Below are 18,454 nucleotides of genomic sequence, written 5' to 3' on the forward strand. Positions count from 1 at the left end.
TAATATTCCTAGGTCACTATCCAATCCATGCCCTTTCTTTAGCATGGAGCAGGACAAATAGTCTCCTCTTGAAACCTCTAGGACAAGAGATTTCCAAGGACTATTTCTCAGGAGATACAGAGATGCTGAGTAATTGGAGTTCAGGTATGCCCTGCTCACATCAACCAGAACTGCTCATTGTGATTTGTTTCTCGAATTAGCTTCAGCATAAAATTCAGTTAAAATAAATGGTTCTACTGCTTTATCTCCACCCACCCAAAATAACTGTTGGAATTCATTGTCATAGGAAGATATTTGTTAGATTTTGTGACCCAGTTCAATAGGAACAGGAAGAGAGGTGGGGTGTAGATTCTTGTGTGAGAGGAAGATTTCATAAAGAATAAGTACAGGTCATGACAATTCAATTGATGTGGGACACTCAGGAATGGATGCAGAGGAATCAGAGTACAATAAATTGTTTGGTTATATCGAGTTTGAGATTTCAGAAACAGATTCACACTATTCCAGGAGACAGAACTTTAATGCAGAAGAATAATAACAAATGTTTAGAGATTTGTGGGTCAAATGCATACAGGTGCTATTTGAATCTGTGGCAGTGGATTAAAAAAGATAGGTGACAAGCTTCATGATATTTAATTTGGCAATGATTTTTTAAATGTGACAGTAAAAAAATAAGCAACAAAAGAAAAAAACCGACAAACTGGATGACATCACAATTTTAAACTTTTGTGCATCAGAAGATGCTATCAACAGAGTGAAAAGGCAACCAATGAAATGAAATATTTCTAATATTTGCAAAATATTTTCAAATCATATATCTGGTAAGGGATTAATAGCCAGAATATACACAGACCTTCTACAACTCAACAACTAAAAAATAACCAACCAAATTTTAAAAGGGGCAAAATACTTAGACATTTCCCCAAAGAATATATACAAATGGTAATATGTATATGATAAAACTCTCAGCATCACTAATTATAGATAAATACAAATGAAAACCACAATTAGATAGCACTTCACATGATAATGGGTATTAGGATACAAAAAAAAAGTGTTGGTAAAGATGTGCACTAATTGTGCATTATTGGTACAAATGTAAAACAATACAACTGCTATGGAAAATGCTATGGCAATATCTTAGTCCATTCTGACTGCTATAACAAAAGTACCATGAACTAGTTGGCTTAAACAACAAACATGTATTTCTCGCAGTTTCAGAGTCTGAGAAATCCAAAGTCAATGTGCTAGAAGATTCACGTCTGGTGAAAGCATGCTTCCTGGCTTAACTTTTCATTGTGTTCTCTCACCTGGTAGAAAAGGCAAGAGAGCTCTCTGGAGTCCCTTTTATTAGGGCATGAATCCCATCCATGAGGGTTCTATTCTAATGACCTAACCATCTCCCAAAGGCTCTATCTCCTAATACCATCACATTTAGGATTAGGATTTCAGCATAGAAATTTTAAGGAGACGCATTCAGTCTCCTTAAATCACTTATCGCTTAAATCACTCATCTAACAGGTGATTTCTCAAAAAATTAAACACAGAGTTACCATATGAAACAACAATTCTACCTCTGGGTATCTTTCCAAAAGAGTTGAAAGCAGAAACAAACAGATATTTGTACATCCATATTCATAGCAGCATTATTGTCAACAGCCAAAAGGTGGAAGTAACTCAAGAGTCCATTGACAGATGAATGGATAAACAAAATGTGGTATATACATACAATGGAATAATATTCTATGCTAAAAAAAAAGAAAATTCTGACACATGCTACAACAAAGATGAACTTTCAGGACGTTATGCTAAGTGAAATAATCCAGTCAGGCAGAAAAAGGCATACTGAATGAGTACACTCATATGAGGTTTATAAAGTACATACAGTAGTCAAATTAATAGAAACAAAAAGTAGAATGGCGGTTGCCAGGGACTAGAGGAAGGGGAAAATTGGAAGTTAGTATGCAAGAGGTACAGTGTTTCAGTTTTAGAAGACGAAAAATTCTGAGGATGGGTAATGCTGGTTGTTGCAAACAATGTGAATGTACTTAATGCCAAAGAACTGAACACTTAAAAAATTGCTAAAATGACTTGTTTTAGTTTTGTGAAATATGCTGTTAATATTTTTATAGGGATTGACTTAAACCTGTAGATTGCTTTGTGTAGCATAGACATTTTAACAATATTTGTTCTTCCAATCCATGAGCATGGAATGTCTTTCCATTTCTTTGCATCATCTTCAATTTCTTTCATCAATGTTTTAAAGCTTTCAGAATACAGGTCTTTTACCTCTTTAAGTTTATTCCTAGGTATGTTGTGATTTTTGTTTCAATTGTAAATGGGATTGATTTCTTAATTTCTCTTTCTGCTGCTTCATTTTTTTTTTCAACGTTTATTTATTTTTGGGACAGAGAGAGACAGAGCATGAACGGGGGAGGGGCAGAGAGAGAGGGAGACACAGAATCAGAAACAGGCTCCAGGCTCTGAGCCATCAGCCCAGAGCCCGACGCGGGGCTCAAACTCACGGACCGCGAGATCGTGACCTGGCTGAAGTCGGACGCTTAACCGACTGCGCCACCCAGGCGCCCCTCTGCTGCTTCATTAATAGTGTATAGAAATGCATCAGATTTCTGTACATTAATTTTGTATCCTGCAACCTTACTGAATTCTTTTTCCAGTTCTAGCAGTTTTTTGTGGAGTCTTTAGGGTTTTCTATATATATTACCATGTCATCTACAAATAGTGAAAATTTTACTTCTTCCCTACTAATGTGGATGCATTTTATTCCTTTCTCTTATCTGATTGCTGTGGCTAGGACTTCCAGTACTATGTTGAATAAAAATGGGGAGAGTGGACATCTTTGTCTTGTTCTTGACCGTAAGGAAAAAGTTCTGTTTTTCCCCATTGAGGAAGGTGTTAGCTGTGGGTTTTTCATATAAGGACTTTATTATATTGAGGTAAATTCCCTCTAAACCTACTTTGCTGAGAATTTTTATCACGGATAGATGTTTTGCTTTGTCAAATGCTTTTTCTTCATCTATTGAAATGATCCTACGGCTTTTATGCTTTCTTTTATTGATGTGATGTATCACGTTCATTGATTTAGGAATATTGAACCTACTCTTGCATCCCAGAAATAAATCCCACTTGATTACGATGAATGAATTTTTTAAATGTATTGTTGGATTCAGTTTGTTAATATTTAGTTGAGGATTTTTGCATCTATGGTCATTCAGATATTCTGGCCTGTACTTCTCTTTTTTTATTGTGTCTTTATCTGGTTTTGGAATCTGGGTAATGCTAGCCTCATAGAATGAATTTGGAAGTTCTCCTTCCTCTTCTATTTTTTGTGATATGCATATTTTATCACAAAAAAGAACAGGAGAGAGACAGCAAAGGAGGGAACACAGAACAGAAAAGACAACATGTTGAGACTGAGGCAGAAACTGGAGTTTGCAGATACAAGTCAAGGAACTCCTGGAGCCACCAGAACTAGAAGAAACAAGGAATGATTATTCCTAGAGCCTTTGGAGGTAGTATAGTCATACTGACACCTTCATTTCCGGCTTCTGGTCTCCGGAACTGTGAAAAAATAAATTTCTGTATTTTAAGCCACAAGGTTTGTGGTAATTTGTTACAGCAGTCTCAAGAACCCAATACAGTGATGCAGGGATCAAGGCCATCAGCTAAAATTGAGAATGGAAGAGTAAGTGAAGTGGTTTGAAGAAAAAAAAGAGAGGTGAGAGACTGCCCAGAAGTGTGGGGAAGTGAATGGCCTAGGGACATGTAAAATGACTACCTCCAGCATCAGGAGCACACTTTAGGATCATGCACAGGAATTTAAAACTAGATCAGTTTGTGTTTTTCTACTTGGCCTGTTTATCTGCACAAGAGTACAGCTAAAGAATCATGGAAACGGGTTTATCCAAAATTATCTTTTCATTGAGACAGCACAAAGTGAAAACAAAGTGAAGGAGTTGATGATATATACAAAGAAGTGACTTTAATGATTATCTTTTTTTTAACTTCCCTAATATCCAAGTACCTGAAATATATTCTGGTGCATCATAGGAACTGAGCAAAGATCTACTTAATGAGTTACTGAATGCCATGATTTTTAACATAGTAGGCTTCTCTGAAATAACCACAACACAAAGAGGCTGAGCTCCTATGTGCAAACACTCCTAGACTAAGGGATGTTTAACACCTGTTCATTCTCAACATGACAACACTTATTTGTCATTTGGCATCAGTTTAATTTCCTCTTATCAGACAGAGGACAAAAATATCAGTTGAAGGAAAATATTCAATCACAGAAGTTATATTGCTATTGTCTCATGATATAATCCTTATGCACTATAAGAGTTTTTATCATTTAATAGCACAATAGGAGACAAAAGCAAAGCAGTAGCATGCCAATTTAAGTTACACTGACAAACCTTCTTTAGTACTTATTTTCTGTGAAAAATTCCAACTTAAAAATTTTTTAATGTTTATTTATTTATTTTGAGAGAGAGAGCACAAGTGGGGGAGGGGCAGAGAGAGAGGAGGGAGAGAATCCTAAGCAGACTCTGCACTGACAGCATAGAGCCCAATGTAGGGCTCGAATTCACGGAACTATGAGATCATGGCCCGACCTGAGGTCAAGAGTCAAACTCTTAATCAACTGAGCCAGCCAGGCACCCCTCCAACTTTAAAAGTATAGGTTTGGACATGACGACTATATACAATCTTTTGAAACAGTGAATTATTGAGATCTACTTATGCAGATGCCTAAAATGAAAATATATACAATTTTATCCATATAAAAATGTGATTATTGACCATCATAACCCTTTACATCTTTACATCTTACCTTGTCACATTAGGTAATTAGGTTGGGACATAAAATATAGACCAGAATAGTGGCTAAGGACTGCTACCTCTTACTACAGCCTCTGTAATCAGCTAGTGATAAGAAAAAATAAAATTATTTTTAAGGGTCAGCTTTGTATCAAGTGCCATTCATAAAGTAGATCTAAGTGATAAAGATAAGGGCCTTTTAGAGTCAGAGACACCTGAGGGGGAAAATGCCATCTTTACCACTTTCAGATGTGAGATTAGGCAAACTATTTAACATCTATGAGTTCCAGTTTCTATTTCTGTAAAATGGGGTTAATTTGCATCCCAAAGAGCTGTTGCAAAGTGTTGATTGTATTGCTTGGCCTTTGATAAGTACTGTTTACTTGCAATTTTTATAGTCTCATTAAACTGTTTTTCTATATTGATTATATATTTGTATTGAGGTGTAAATTACATTCAGTAAAATTCACCTTTTTTTAGTGACTAGTTCTATGAACTTTGACAAATAAGTTCTTTGAACTTATAACCATCACCACAAAATATAAAACATTTTCCCCCAACTCCTAAACTCCCTTCTTGTGAATGCTTGCCTGTCACCACCAGATGCTGGAAACTCTGATTTTTGTCCTTAGAAGCTGGGCATTTTCTAGAACAGCCTATTAATGGAATCACACAATGTGTTGTCTTTTGAGTCTGGATTCTTTTACTCAATACAATGCCTTTGAGGTAATCTCATTTAATTTGCACATATATTACTATTCTCAGAGAAGGAAAATTACATTCAGAAAGTTAAATAACTTACTCAAAGCTGTAGTTAGAAATTTCGTCCTCGCTTTATTTGTTTCAAGCTGTGTGCTTCTTGTTTGCTACACCATGTTGCCTTCTGTTAGCCTACAGCTTACTGAACTTCCACTACCAATTCTGGAATTTATCTTCATATTCAGCCATTATTCCTCTACCTTCCCATAAACAGAGACCTGGAAAACTGAGGACCCAGAGGACATCAAGGCCAAAAAAGGAGTCCTGAGCAAATGGCTTGCCAGGTTCTGCTGTGCTGACATTCAGAGACGTCGCCATTTTATCTTAATACAGTTTACCATTCAGTTCTTGAATGTATACAACACACAGTATGGGGAGCATGTTACATGTACTCTCTCATTTAATTCCTACAATAGTCTGCAAAGCTATCGTTAATTCTGTGCACAGATGAGGAAGCTAAGAAAGGTCAAGCAGCAGCTATGTTAGGGGAGCCTGGATTTACAGGCAGGTGCATCTCCCTTCAACATCTGGGCTTTGTTTACCAGGCCTTCTGCCACACACTATGGAAGCTGCCGTTTATTACTAGACACTGTGCTGGGCAGTGTTATACACACCATGTCATTTAATTCTGACGAAAGCCCTGAACATAAATGGTATCAGCTCATTTCATATAGGAGGAAATTGATGCTCAAAGGGTTTAAGTGGTCTGTTCAAGGTCACATAACTACCAAGGAGTCAAAATCCCATTTTAGGGGTGCCTGGGTGGCTTCTTCATTCAAGTGTCCAACTTCAGCTCAGGTCTTGATCTCACCATTCAGAAGTTTGAGCACCACATCAGGCTCTGCACTGATAGCTTCAGAACCTCTGTCTCCCTCTCTCTATCCCCCCCACTCAAAAATAAATAAACACTCATTTAAAAAGTTAAAAAAAAACAGTATTCCATTCTAAGTCCATGCCACTGTTGACTATTCCATGGAACCCTGTGTCAGAGAAACAGCAGGGAAAAGATGGAAAGGAAGAATGTAACTACGTGTGCTCCTTGTATAGCTCAACATAATGAGCTTCACTAAGTGTTTCTCTGTTAAATAGGAAGAAAATATATGCAAATAAACTAAGATCTTAATATTAAAAGTTAATAATATCGCTTCTTGGCCTTTTGGCTAAGATCAAGTGTAATATTAAGAGTTAATATTTCTGTAGTGCTTCCATTGCACAAGGTACTATTCTAAGTATTTTACATATATTGACACATTTACATTTCTAAAAACCTTAAAAGGTAGTCACTAGTATTATTCCTATTTTACAGTAGAAACTTCTAACATTTGAACCCCACATCTGATTCTAGAGTCTATGCACTTAAAGCATTCTACAGTACTAAGATTCTTTTGAATGGTACTTTCCCTAAGTGTTAGAAGCAATGACCACTAAATTTTCATTTAAAGTAGGGTTTCCTTTTAAATGGCTATCATTTGGTTGTGAGATTATAATCAAGGCTAAACACTAAGTATAGTCATACTGCATGTAGCTGTTAAAAAAGATAAGGTAAATCCATTTCTCTCAACATAAAATAGAGTATCAAGGGAAGAAAAGCCAAACTGCCCAAGGAAGTATATAATACTGTTCAATCAATACTCATATATGTTTTTCTATGGGTATACATGCATGTTTCTGTTTGTGTGTAAATGCTTAGTATATTCTGTAAGAAAATGGACCTTAATAACATTAGTTGCTTCTAAGGAGAAGGAAAGTCACCATGACCACAACATGGTGAAACAGCTTCAGCCTCATTTCTAATGTTTCAGTATACACAAAAAGCAGGTATTCATGTCTGATTGAAAATTATTGAAAATATTGTTTACTTATATTCTTTGTTTTCTTCACATTGATAAATGTCTCTCTCTTGCTCTCTCTCTCTCTATATATATATATGTATATATATATATACATGTATAGAAAATATATTTGTAATTCATATTACATAAATATAAATTATAGCATGTGTACGTATCACATTAAGCTATTTTAGGAAAAAATCTGGTTTGATATGAATTTATTTGCACATACTCTCAGAAGTATGTATTTTTTAAAGAAAAATAATTATATATTAATAAATTCACTCTACCCCTGTCATACATGGAGATAGCTGCTATTCAACTAAAAATTAAACACTATTTCTTGAATTATATTATGAATCTAGGTTTTAAGGGTACTTGATTATTTTTATTAAGAGCTTTTATATAAAGGTTTCTTTAAAGTATTTGTATACCTACCAATAATCTTCTTTAAATTCTTAATCCTAGTGCATTCCTAAGGTATTTCTCATTCAAATCCTCTCAACCAGTTTATCTCCCTTTAACAAAATTAGTCAATACCAAAAGAAACTATGTTGCTTTCTTATTGGGACTATGCTATTTCTGGGCTGTTTTCTTCAAGCTATCCTGCGCGTTGAGGCTCTCTGTTCAGACTTGTCTAACTAGTTTCATTTCAACTATTTGTAATTTGTTTTAATTTCTTTCAGCCATAGACTTCTAATACATCTAGAGGTGACATGCAGTTGATTAGAAAGTCAAGTTCAGTGGGTGCAGACCTGCAAGACCAAATTCTTCCTCTTACAGATGATGTATCGGTAAGTTCAGTTTTGTTTAGCAAATGGCTTATTTGCTCTACCGTCTGTCAGTGTCTAGATTCCCTATTATGTCAGGGCACTGCCTGTGAGATGTCCTCAGTGCGTTCAATCTGTATGGATCTTGTGAGATTTCTGGAATTATTATAACAGCTGGATTAATTAATCTCTGTAATTGAAATCAATATCTTTGTATTAAAAATCATTCTTAGCATTATTTCACGTTGCCAGGTTCAATAGTTGGGATTTTAGAAGAAGTTAATGAAGAACTGTATTATATTATGTTCTGATTGAGTCTGGTTTGGGGACCTGTGGAAGGTGTTCCTTTGTTTTACAGAAAGCCTTCTTTAAGTAATCTGACTAAATTTATCTTCTACAGCATTTTCTGTTTTGTTGCTTTTTCTTATACCTTATAGTCAGTCCTGGGAACTAATAGGATTGGGAGGTCCATAGCTACAGAGATACCTGCCTTCTCATAGAAATCCTAGGATTCCTGTGGGAAGAATGGAAACAGGAGACCCAAACCTGTCTATTCCCTAAAACTCTCCCATTAAATACTAAAGAAAAAAACCTGAATTCTTTCATTTTATTTCCCAAAAGGGCATTTGCCACATGCAAAGGAGAGGAAAAAATAAGATTCCTTGGAATAACTTTATATGGAATTAAAACCATGATTTTAAACATCCATGATGACAATAATACTTCACGATTGCTTTGATTTATGCCACTTTCAAAGTATTTTTACGTATGCCATTCATGTAATAGGACACCCTTGTGAGATCAGAATAGATATCGTTAACTCCCTTTTTGAAATGAGGAATTTGAGGGAAACAGAAGTTAAGGGGCTTCTTTGGATCTATGGAGCTGTATGATGACAGAGTCCAAGAGCTGCCATCTACAACTTCCAAGTCCAGTATTCCCAGACTCCCGCAGCCTGTCTGGGTGGCAAGGATTCTACCTGGGAAATTTCAGAGAGGAGATCAGCCACTAAGGAAATCAGGAAATTCAGAGATCAGCTGCTGAGTTAGTGAACTCCACTGGGCTTCCTTCCCCACTAATAAAATACACATTTGTATGAGTCCTATAGTGAATTGCTAAAGGGTCTCTGAGATCCTTGGGCAGCGTCTACAAGGCTTCACACATAAGCAGCACTCCATAAATATTTGTTGAACAAATGAATGAGTACACAAATGGAAATGTCTAGCATAATATTTTGCTTATTCATTAAAATTCATTGAATTTGAAAATGCCTATTTCATGTTTATGGAAGTCATGATATTGTAAAGCAGTAAGTAGTTCCAACCTTTCATATTGCACATCCCCAAAATTATTCTCTTTAAAATATCACGATTATAGACACCAAAAGTCCTCTTTTCTAATGAATATTTGTGGGTTTACAGAAAGTTTTTGGCTTCAGGGAAAAAAATTAGGAGTAATATTGGCGGTCAGTGCTATTGTTCGAGATAGCCATCACATTTGGTAAAGAAAGGACAAGGTGGGAAACTGAATGTGTATGGTTTCTTTGAGATAACTTCATGGAACACTCATCCAGGATTTGGAAGATTTTCAGGAGATGGCAGGTCACATTAATAGGCAGGCTTAAGGATTAAAGAAAAGCAAATGCTTAATTACTACTATGACACCCTACATTCCACATATAGTACTTCTACAATATGTTTTATAGCCATGCTCACCATTCTTCTCTATTAACAAGAAATATAATGTGGACACCTTCTCAAAATATATTTGATCCATATCTTTGCTGTTTCTGCTACATTGAACTTTGGCTACTTCTCTATGTTTCATGACCATCTTCACTGTACTTCAGAGATAGTCCTTAGTGCTCAGACTTTGCTGTGAATACCCATCTTCATTTGCCTTTAGCAATATCCATACCCCTACTCCTTCCTATACATGTATTAATTGGGTGATTCATTCACTTAAAAATCTCAATTATTTTTCATATAAAAGATAAAATATCAAATGACTCATCATATCAACAAACAGGTTACTGTCTTGTTCCCAGAAGTCTGGCATCATTCTCTTCTTACAGCTCATTATTTTCAATATTGCTTATTAATAAATGTAAAAATTAGGTTCTTTCTCTTCATTATCATCCTTAAAATTTTTTTTAATGTTTATTTAATTTTGAGAGAGTGAGAGAGAGGGAGAAAAAGAGTGCAAGCAGGGGAGGTGCAGAGAGAGAGAGGGAGACACAGAATCTAAAGCAGGCTCCAGACTCTGAGCTGTCAGCACAGAGCCCAACACGAGGCTCAAACTCTCATGAACCATAAGATTATGACCTGAGCTGAAGTCAGATGTTTAACTGACTGAGCCACCCAGGCGCCCCTTCATTATCATCTTTTAGAGAAAAAGGTAGTTCTGGGCAAATCTTATAAATATTGATGATTTAAAGTTTAATTTCATTTTGAATACTCATGTCAATCAACTTGTTAATTTGCCAAATTCATTCTCTAATTTATTCAAAAACTATATCTTCAGGGTTAAAACCAAAATGACAAAACCTTCATGTTACTTACTGATTACTAAATTGTGTGTAAATTAGTAACTGAATTTTACTGTTTTGTTAGTTTTCAACAACTCATGGTGCCATATGCATGCTATATTATATTAGTTCATTCATTCTCACAATCCTACAATTAGATGCCATTATTATCTCCACTGTATAGATAAAAGTTAACTGGCCCTACATTACAGGCTAAGAGAGCCAGAATCTGAACTTAACTATTAGGATATCCTGCTTTTCTCTCTTTGATAACTTTCAAGAGAAAACAACTTTTTGTTTTTTCATACAAAAACTGAGTAAGAGGGGTACCTGGGTGGCTCAGTTGGTTAAATGTCCGACTTCAGCTCAGGCCATTATCTCACAGTTCATGAGTTTGAGCCCCGCATTGGGCTCTGTGCTGACAGCTCAGAGTCTGGAGCCTGCTTCAATTTCCCTGTGTGTGTGTGTGTGTGTGTGTGTGTGTGTCTATCTCTGCCCCTCCCCCACTTGCTCTCTGTGTCTCTCTCAGGACACAGGCTGAGCTCTCAGCTCTCAAAAAGAAACATTAATAAAAATTTTTTTAAACTGAGTATGAAATTCATAGTGCTAAAAATGATTCACTGAGTTGGGTTTTTTCTGTAGTCAATAAATTGAAATATGTGTTCATGTCATCAAGATTAAAGGCTAGTATCTTCTTTGTTTTGCTTTCCTACTTTTCCACTTGTGTGGCATATAGGGAATAATATACTTATGGATAAAAATAGGCATTCTGGCAGATATGTATATAAAGTACTTGGAAACCAAGATAAGAATTTATGATCAGGTAAGTGTAGGAGTCCTTACTGGGTGGTAGTTTATTTGTAATTATTATAATAACATCTGCCATTTATTATCTATTTACAAAATGTGAATCATTTTGCATACATTGTCTCATTCATTATTTACAGTCCTCATACAAGTTAGCCTATTTTAAAGATCAGAGTTAGTGACTTTAACTCAAGCTGTACACACCATTCTATATTCCCAATTCATTAACAGCTGGGGCTGTGAAACATCTTGGGCAATGACAAGAAACTGACCTACTGGGGATATAGAAATAAGATAGGCAACATTTGAATAACATACTATGAAAGGCTTCACGTTCATTATCACAGTGGTCTGGTTACAAATGGGACAGACAGCCTTAAAGTCAGACAGTTAAGGACTTCCTTTCCCTTATCTCTGGTACCTGTGTTGTTTGCCTCTCTGATTCTTATTTTCCTCATTAGTTAGTCGGTGATAAGGTAACAAGGACTACTCCACAAAGCTGTGTCAACAATTACATGAGATAAGTCACATGAAAACTCCTGAGCCAGAGTAGGAATTTGATATGTGCTAGAGCCTTTCATTTACTCACTTTATTGCCTCACGTCTCTGGGTACTATTTATTATCACCACTTTACAAGTGGAAAAACTGAAATTCAGAGAGGTTTCAAAAACATCTCAAGATATATGTCAAAAAATTAAATGCAAGGACTGAGGCCAAAGTCTTCTGATCCTAAAAGGCAGAGGATGCCTGGAGAGGATTTGTCTGGGCAGGTAAAGACTTAAAGGAAATCTTAAAAATATTTTTCTCAGAAAACTCCCTGTGTTCTCCTTTACTAAACCACTAAACTCCTTTCCTATGTCACTACTCATACTTATGATACCAGCTGTGTCGGTTTTTGTCAAAGCAATTCTCCAACATCAGCTGGGTATCAATTCAATTTTGACATTAACTGGAGTTAGCACAGACCCCACAGGTTAAGGGCTTGGTCCATAAGACTTCCCCTGCCCCCATTTCAGACAGAAATCCCAAGTCCAGGTTGTTGTTACCTGTGTTCTTAACGACTGGCTATAAATTGGAGCTTCCCACAACTCCCTCCTTTATTTTAATATGCTAGGGTGGCTCACAGAATTCAAGAAAACAGTTTACCTAGTAGATTATCAATTTATTCCAAATGATATTAAAGGATATGAATGAACAGGCAAATCAAGAGATACATATGATGAGGTTCAGAAGGGTCCCCAGTACAGGAGATTTTGTCCTTGTAGAGTTGGTGGTATACCACCCTCCCAGGACAGAGATGCCCAGCACCAACTCAGAAGCTCTCCGAACCCCATACTATTGGGATTTTCATGGAGGCTTCATCGCATAGACATGATAAATTCTGAATGCAATCTTCAGCTTCTCTCCCATTCCCAGAGGTTTATATGGAGGGGTTGGTTGGTGGGCAGAAGGGGAATGAAGCTGAAATTCCAAGCTTGTAACTATAGCTTGGTCTTTCTGGTGACTAGTCCCTATCCTGAAGCTATGTAGGAGCCCACCCAGAGTTACCCCATTGGAACAAAAGACATTGCTATCACCCAGGAAATTCCAAGGGATCTAAGAGCTCTGTGTCAGGAACCAAGGTTAAAGACCAAACAGAACAAATGATGTTCCTGGTGCTCTTATCACTTAGGAAATTATAAGGTATTTAGGAACTCTGTGCCAAGAACTGGGACCAGAGATCAATATATACTTTTTCTATTATATCAAAATTTTTAATGCTCATTTTTGTTACCTTAATGGAAATTTATTATTTGTGTAATTTTAAATATTTATAGAAAAGAAGTTTATAATACTTCATTATTTTCAATCACATGGCACAGATTGAGACAAAAACACTATGGGTTGTACCATGAATTACATAAGGGTAGAATCTATGTTTTATTCATCCACGCCTTTCTAAGCTTTGAATGATGCCTTAAAACAAAATAGAGGCTCAATAAAATATTGTGAAAAAAGAAAGATGGGTGGATAGGTGGACAGATGGACGGATAGTTGAATAGACAGACAAACAAAAGGACAAAGGAGGAGTAACACTGTAATAGCTAATCAATTCTTAGAAGTAGTTTGTTAGGGCATATTTATGGTATACAAGGCTCTGACCAAGGCATTTGAATACAATTTACTTTTCACACATGCATAGCATCCCAGTGTGGACCTTTGCCTCTTATCTGATACACATTTTACAAACTTTAATAGGTGGGACTGCATCTTATGCCAAAACATGTCAGGACTATACCAAACACACACGTATAACACACACAAACACACGTGCACATACACCACATAATGTTTGGTGCTATCTTTTCTATAAAGTATAACATTCCATAATAAGTTTCTGTTTTGTTACTCAATCCCTTATTCCCACATTAATATTGTACTTATAAAACAGCATTTGCATTTTATTGTCACTCTGGGCCAGCCACAGTGGAACATATTTTTTGTGGATTAATACTGCATTAAAAATATTTGGGGTATTTACTAATACCCCTCCTATATAAGCTCTTTCCTCTAGGGCCACTCCAAGATGACCCTAAAATCTAAAATACTACTGGTCTCAATTACCTACCATAAAATTCTCATAGTAAAATGCCCATTGTCTCAGCATGGCTGATTTCTATCAAGTGTGTAATAATAATAACAACAAAAATCGTGATACTAATTCACATTTATATAGTATTTACTATGGGCTGGTCACTTTACATGAATTAATGTATTTAGTGCTTATATAAATCCAATGAGGTAGGTATTAATTTCATTTCCATTTTCCAAATGGGAAGACTAAAACACAAAAGGGCCAAATACCTTGCTTCATATTGCAGAGCCACCAAATGACAGAGCTAGGACTTGAGCTCAGGTAGTCTGGCTCCAGAGACTCGTTTCTTATCATTTAATGCTATACCACTCTCAATTAGAAGTTAGCTCAATGATGGTGCATTAATTTAAACTAACATGTGACTGTGCTCTACCCCTAATCCAAAGTCTAAGTTCAAAACTATTTAAGAAAGGCTTTGCAGCTATAAGCTAGCACCATGAACCTTCATTTTGCTATTATCTGAAGATGGAAGAGAGTTAAATGCCTAACCTCTCAGAATACAGCCAAGAAATCCCTCTTACTAAATCAAGACAGAACGATCTAGAAGGGACAAGAATCTGAAATTGATTTCACTCATTAGGGTTGGGTAGTTGCTAAAGACAGAGCTACAAGGCTTTAGAGTAAATCCAGCTTAGCAAGCCAGACATGACTAAGCAATGAGTGTGCAGGGAAGTGGCAGGAGGTGGGAGTTTCCCTCCATGGGGATGAAGTATCCATGGGGAATCTAGGAAAGGTGTTCTCAATCCCTTTAGCTTATGCTTTCTTCTTACAGCCTTAAAATTCTCATTCATGGGGTGCCTGGGTGGCGCAGTCGGTTAAGCGTCCGACTTCAGCCAGGTCACGATCTCACGGTCCATGAGTTCGAGCCCCGCGTCAGGCTCTGGGCTGATGGCTCAGAGCCTGGAGCCTGCTTCCGATTCTGTGTCTCCCTCTCTCTCTGCCCCTCCCCCGTTCATGCTCTGTCTCTCTCTGTCCCAAAAATAAATAAACGTTGAAAAAAAATTCTCATTCATGCTCCTTTTTTGCCCGTGTGCCCAATTTCCATCCCTGGGACCAGAGTAAAGACATTTCCTTAGATAGGTGAAGAAATAGTCTTCTCTTCTCTGGGTCCTAATTTTCCTTCCCTGAGACCTCTGAATTCAGCTCAGCTTGAATAATTTCAACATTTTCCACAGAAACTTTTCTTTGCTCTGGACTCACAATGGTATTTTATTCAATTCTGCCCCTCGCCCCATTGTCCCTCCCATATCTGGGAGTTAAACACTGAAGGAATATAAAAAGTTTTCTTCATTTCTTCTTTTTTAACCTCCTGACAAGCATTCCATGGAGCATCACAGTGGCATAAATATATCTAGAGCTATGTTTTCAAAGCTGTGTTCTGTAGAACATCAGAATCCCACAGGATATGAGTAGATAGGGTGTTTTTTTTAAAAACGTATATTTGAGGGGCACCTGGGTGACTCAGTCAGTTGAGTGGCCGACTTCGACTCAGGTCATGATATCCTGGTTTGTGAGTTTGAGCTCCACATCAGGCTCACTGCTCTCAGCCTGTCAGCTCATAGCCTGCTTAGGATCCTCTGTCCTCCTCTCTCTGTTCCTCCCCCACTTGCACTCTCCCAAAAATAAATATTGAAAAGTAAAGAAAGAAAGAAAGAAAGAAAGAAAGAAAGAAAGAAAGAAAGAAAGAAAGAAAGAAAACGTATTTTAAAAACCTTTATTTCAGTCCAATTCAATAAATAGTATTCAAGATTCTGCTAAGAATCAGATAATGTATGAGGCACTGGGGTTGTATCAGTGAAAAGAATATACACAAAACCAAGACAGAAATATTGTTCACATTTACTTCCACTTAAAACCAGATTCTGAGACTTCTAGAAGTGAGGGTCCTCTCTAATTTTATTTAACCCATTTTTTTCAAACCTGTTTGAATATGGAAAACCTCCTTTCCCCCACCACCTGGGAACATTTTTGGAGAAATGTCTCAATGCTATATATGATGTTTTCACTATCTTCAAGATCTTGCCCACTTTGGGGTAAAAGGATATTTATACACATTTCAAGAAATAAAATATATAGAGAACTTGTAGGAGTATGAAAAGAAGTGTCAAATTAGATAAAAGCCTTCAAAGTTTACAGACAACCCCCAATATGGTTATCATTCTATCAGCCCTACCTCCCCTCTGCCCATTCCAGGTGACCTCTGCCACTGTTATAGGAGATTCTACGGGGAGGGAGAGAAGGGAATCCTAACTTTTTCAGAGTTCATCAAAGTGTAAAGCCAATAGAAAGGAAGATGTGAAAGCAAAATAAATTTCAGACTTAACCACAATGAGGGTGGGTGGCCGCTCTGATCAAACAACCTCTACTTTCACTTCCTAAAACTCTTCACTTGCCTTTCATGCTGCTTGAAATACCACCCATTATTCATCTGAGTTCATAGGAAACCTGTTCTAAAAAAACGTAAATATCACTCTCAGAAAGAAGTTTGATATCACAGAGAAAAATGGGCTTTTGAGTCACAGAAGCCCAAGTTAGGTTCTAGTTCTGCATACTGGCTTCATGAATGGAGCAAGTTAGTCACCTGTGAAGCAAAGATACATAATTCTACTGACAAGCATGTTTGGAGGATGAGATGCGACGATATACCAACAACTCCTACAAAGTCAGCATTTACTACCTAGTAGCTCTTGTTGTCACTCTTAGTATTAAATGGTCACCCTAAAATAGCCACTGTGGAAGACAGTATGGAGGTTCCTTAAATACAAGCATCCTATGATCCAATAATTCCACTATAGGATATTTACCCAAAACATACAAAAACACTAAATTCAAAGGGATACATGCACCTCTATATTTACTGCAGCATTATTTACAATAGACAAATTATGTAAGTGGCCCAAGTGTCCTTTGATAGATGAAAAGATAAAGAAGAGGTGGGGGTGCCTGGGTGGCTCTGTCAGTTAAGTGTCCAACTATTGATTTTGGCTCAGGTCATGATCTCACAGTTAGTGAGATTGAGCTCCATGTCAGGTTCCACACTGACAGCCTGGAGCCTGTTTGGGATTCTGTCTCCCTCTCTCTATGCCCCTTCCCTTGCTCTCTCTCTTTCTCTCTCTTTCTCTTTCTCTTTCTTTCAAAATAAATAAATAAACTTTAAAAATAAAAAAAGAGGTGATACACACACACACACACACACACACACACACACACACACATACATACAATGGTATATTATTCCACCATAGAAATGAATGAAAACTTGCCATTTGCAACAAGTATGGAGCTAGAAAGTATCATGCTAAGCAAAATAAGTCAGAGAAGGACAAATACCATACAATTTCATTCATATGTGGAATTTAAGAAACAAAAGAGGAAAAAAAGAGAGACAGATAAACCAAGAAACAGACTTTTAACTATAGAGAACAAACTGCTGGTTACCAGAGAGGAGGTGGGTGGGGGATGGGTGAACAGGTGAAGGGGATTGAACACATTTACCATGATAAGCACTTAGTAATGTGAAAGTGCTGAATTACTATATACTATGCCTGAAACGAATATACCACTATATGTTAATTATACTGGAACTATAATAAAACACTTAATTAAAAAATTAAATTAAATTAAATTAAATAATTAAACAAAATAGTCCCAGAGTACCCAAACAGATATTCACATGTCAGAGTATATTAGGTTACCACAAAATGTTGCTCTTCTGTAGCAAACATCTGACTTGAGTGACTCAAAGGAAATGATGATTTTCATTGGTAGAAAGAGAATTTGGCACTTTGGCTCTAGAACAACTTTCCTCCAGGGATGGGCACCATGCTAGGGAAAGAAGAGCAAAGTTTTTTGCACCAAATGCCTTCTAGGAACTTGATGCACTTAACACCTTTGTTCAGTTACATTAGAAGTTCAGTAAACTTGTAGGTGGCCTGGGAAGCTAACCAATAATTTATTTTTAAATAAGATTGCATGTTTTAAACTTCAAGAAACTATCTTTATGAAGATTTATGGGAACATAATCTGTCTGCAAATTGGCATTTGAATACTATTCACATGCATTTACATTTGTATAATGATAACATGCATCTACAAGAAAACAGAAGACTGATCCTGAAAATAGAAAAATTTATAGAGTTTATAGATAAAACGATAATGGGCATGTGGTTGACTGTAGAGCAAGCCTAAGTTGCTGCCTTCAGGGAAGGCCTTTCTAGAAAAAGGAAAATCCATGTGGATAAAGAGGTCTATGATGTCTTTTGCTGACTCAAACCTCTTTGA

At 36.7% G+C, this 18,454-nt stretch overlaps 1 protein-coding gene across 1 annotated transcript in view; it reads left to right on the forward strand.

Moving 5' to 3' along the window:
* The first annotated feature begins 8,149 nt into the window (after positions 1–8,149).
* Positions 8,150–18,454, forward strand: part of TMPRSS11A (transmembrane serine protease 11A) — a 53,489-nt gene continuing 43,184 nt past the window's right edge. Inside the window, 1 exon segment of the mRNA XM_043556617.1 lies at positions 8,150–8,227. Within this exon segment, the coding sequence (XP_043412552.1) occupies positions 8,150–8,227 (78 nt within the window).

Source organism: Prionailurus bengalensis, chromosome B1, assembly GCF_016509475.1.
Source record: "Prionailurus bengalensis isolate Pbe53 chromosome B1, Fcat_Pben_1.1_paternal_pri, whole genome shotgun sequence".
In the NCBI taxonomy this organism is placed as follows: Eukaryota; Metazoa; Chordata; class Mammalia; order Carnivora; family Felidae; genus Prionailurus; species Prionailurus bengalensis.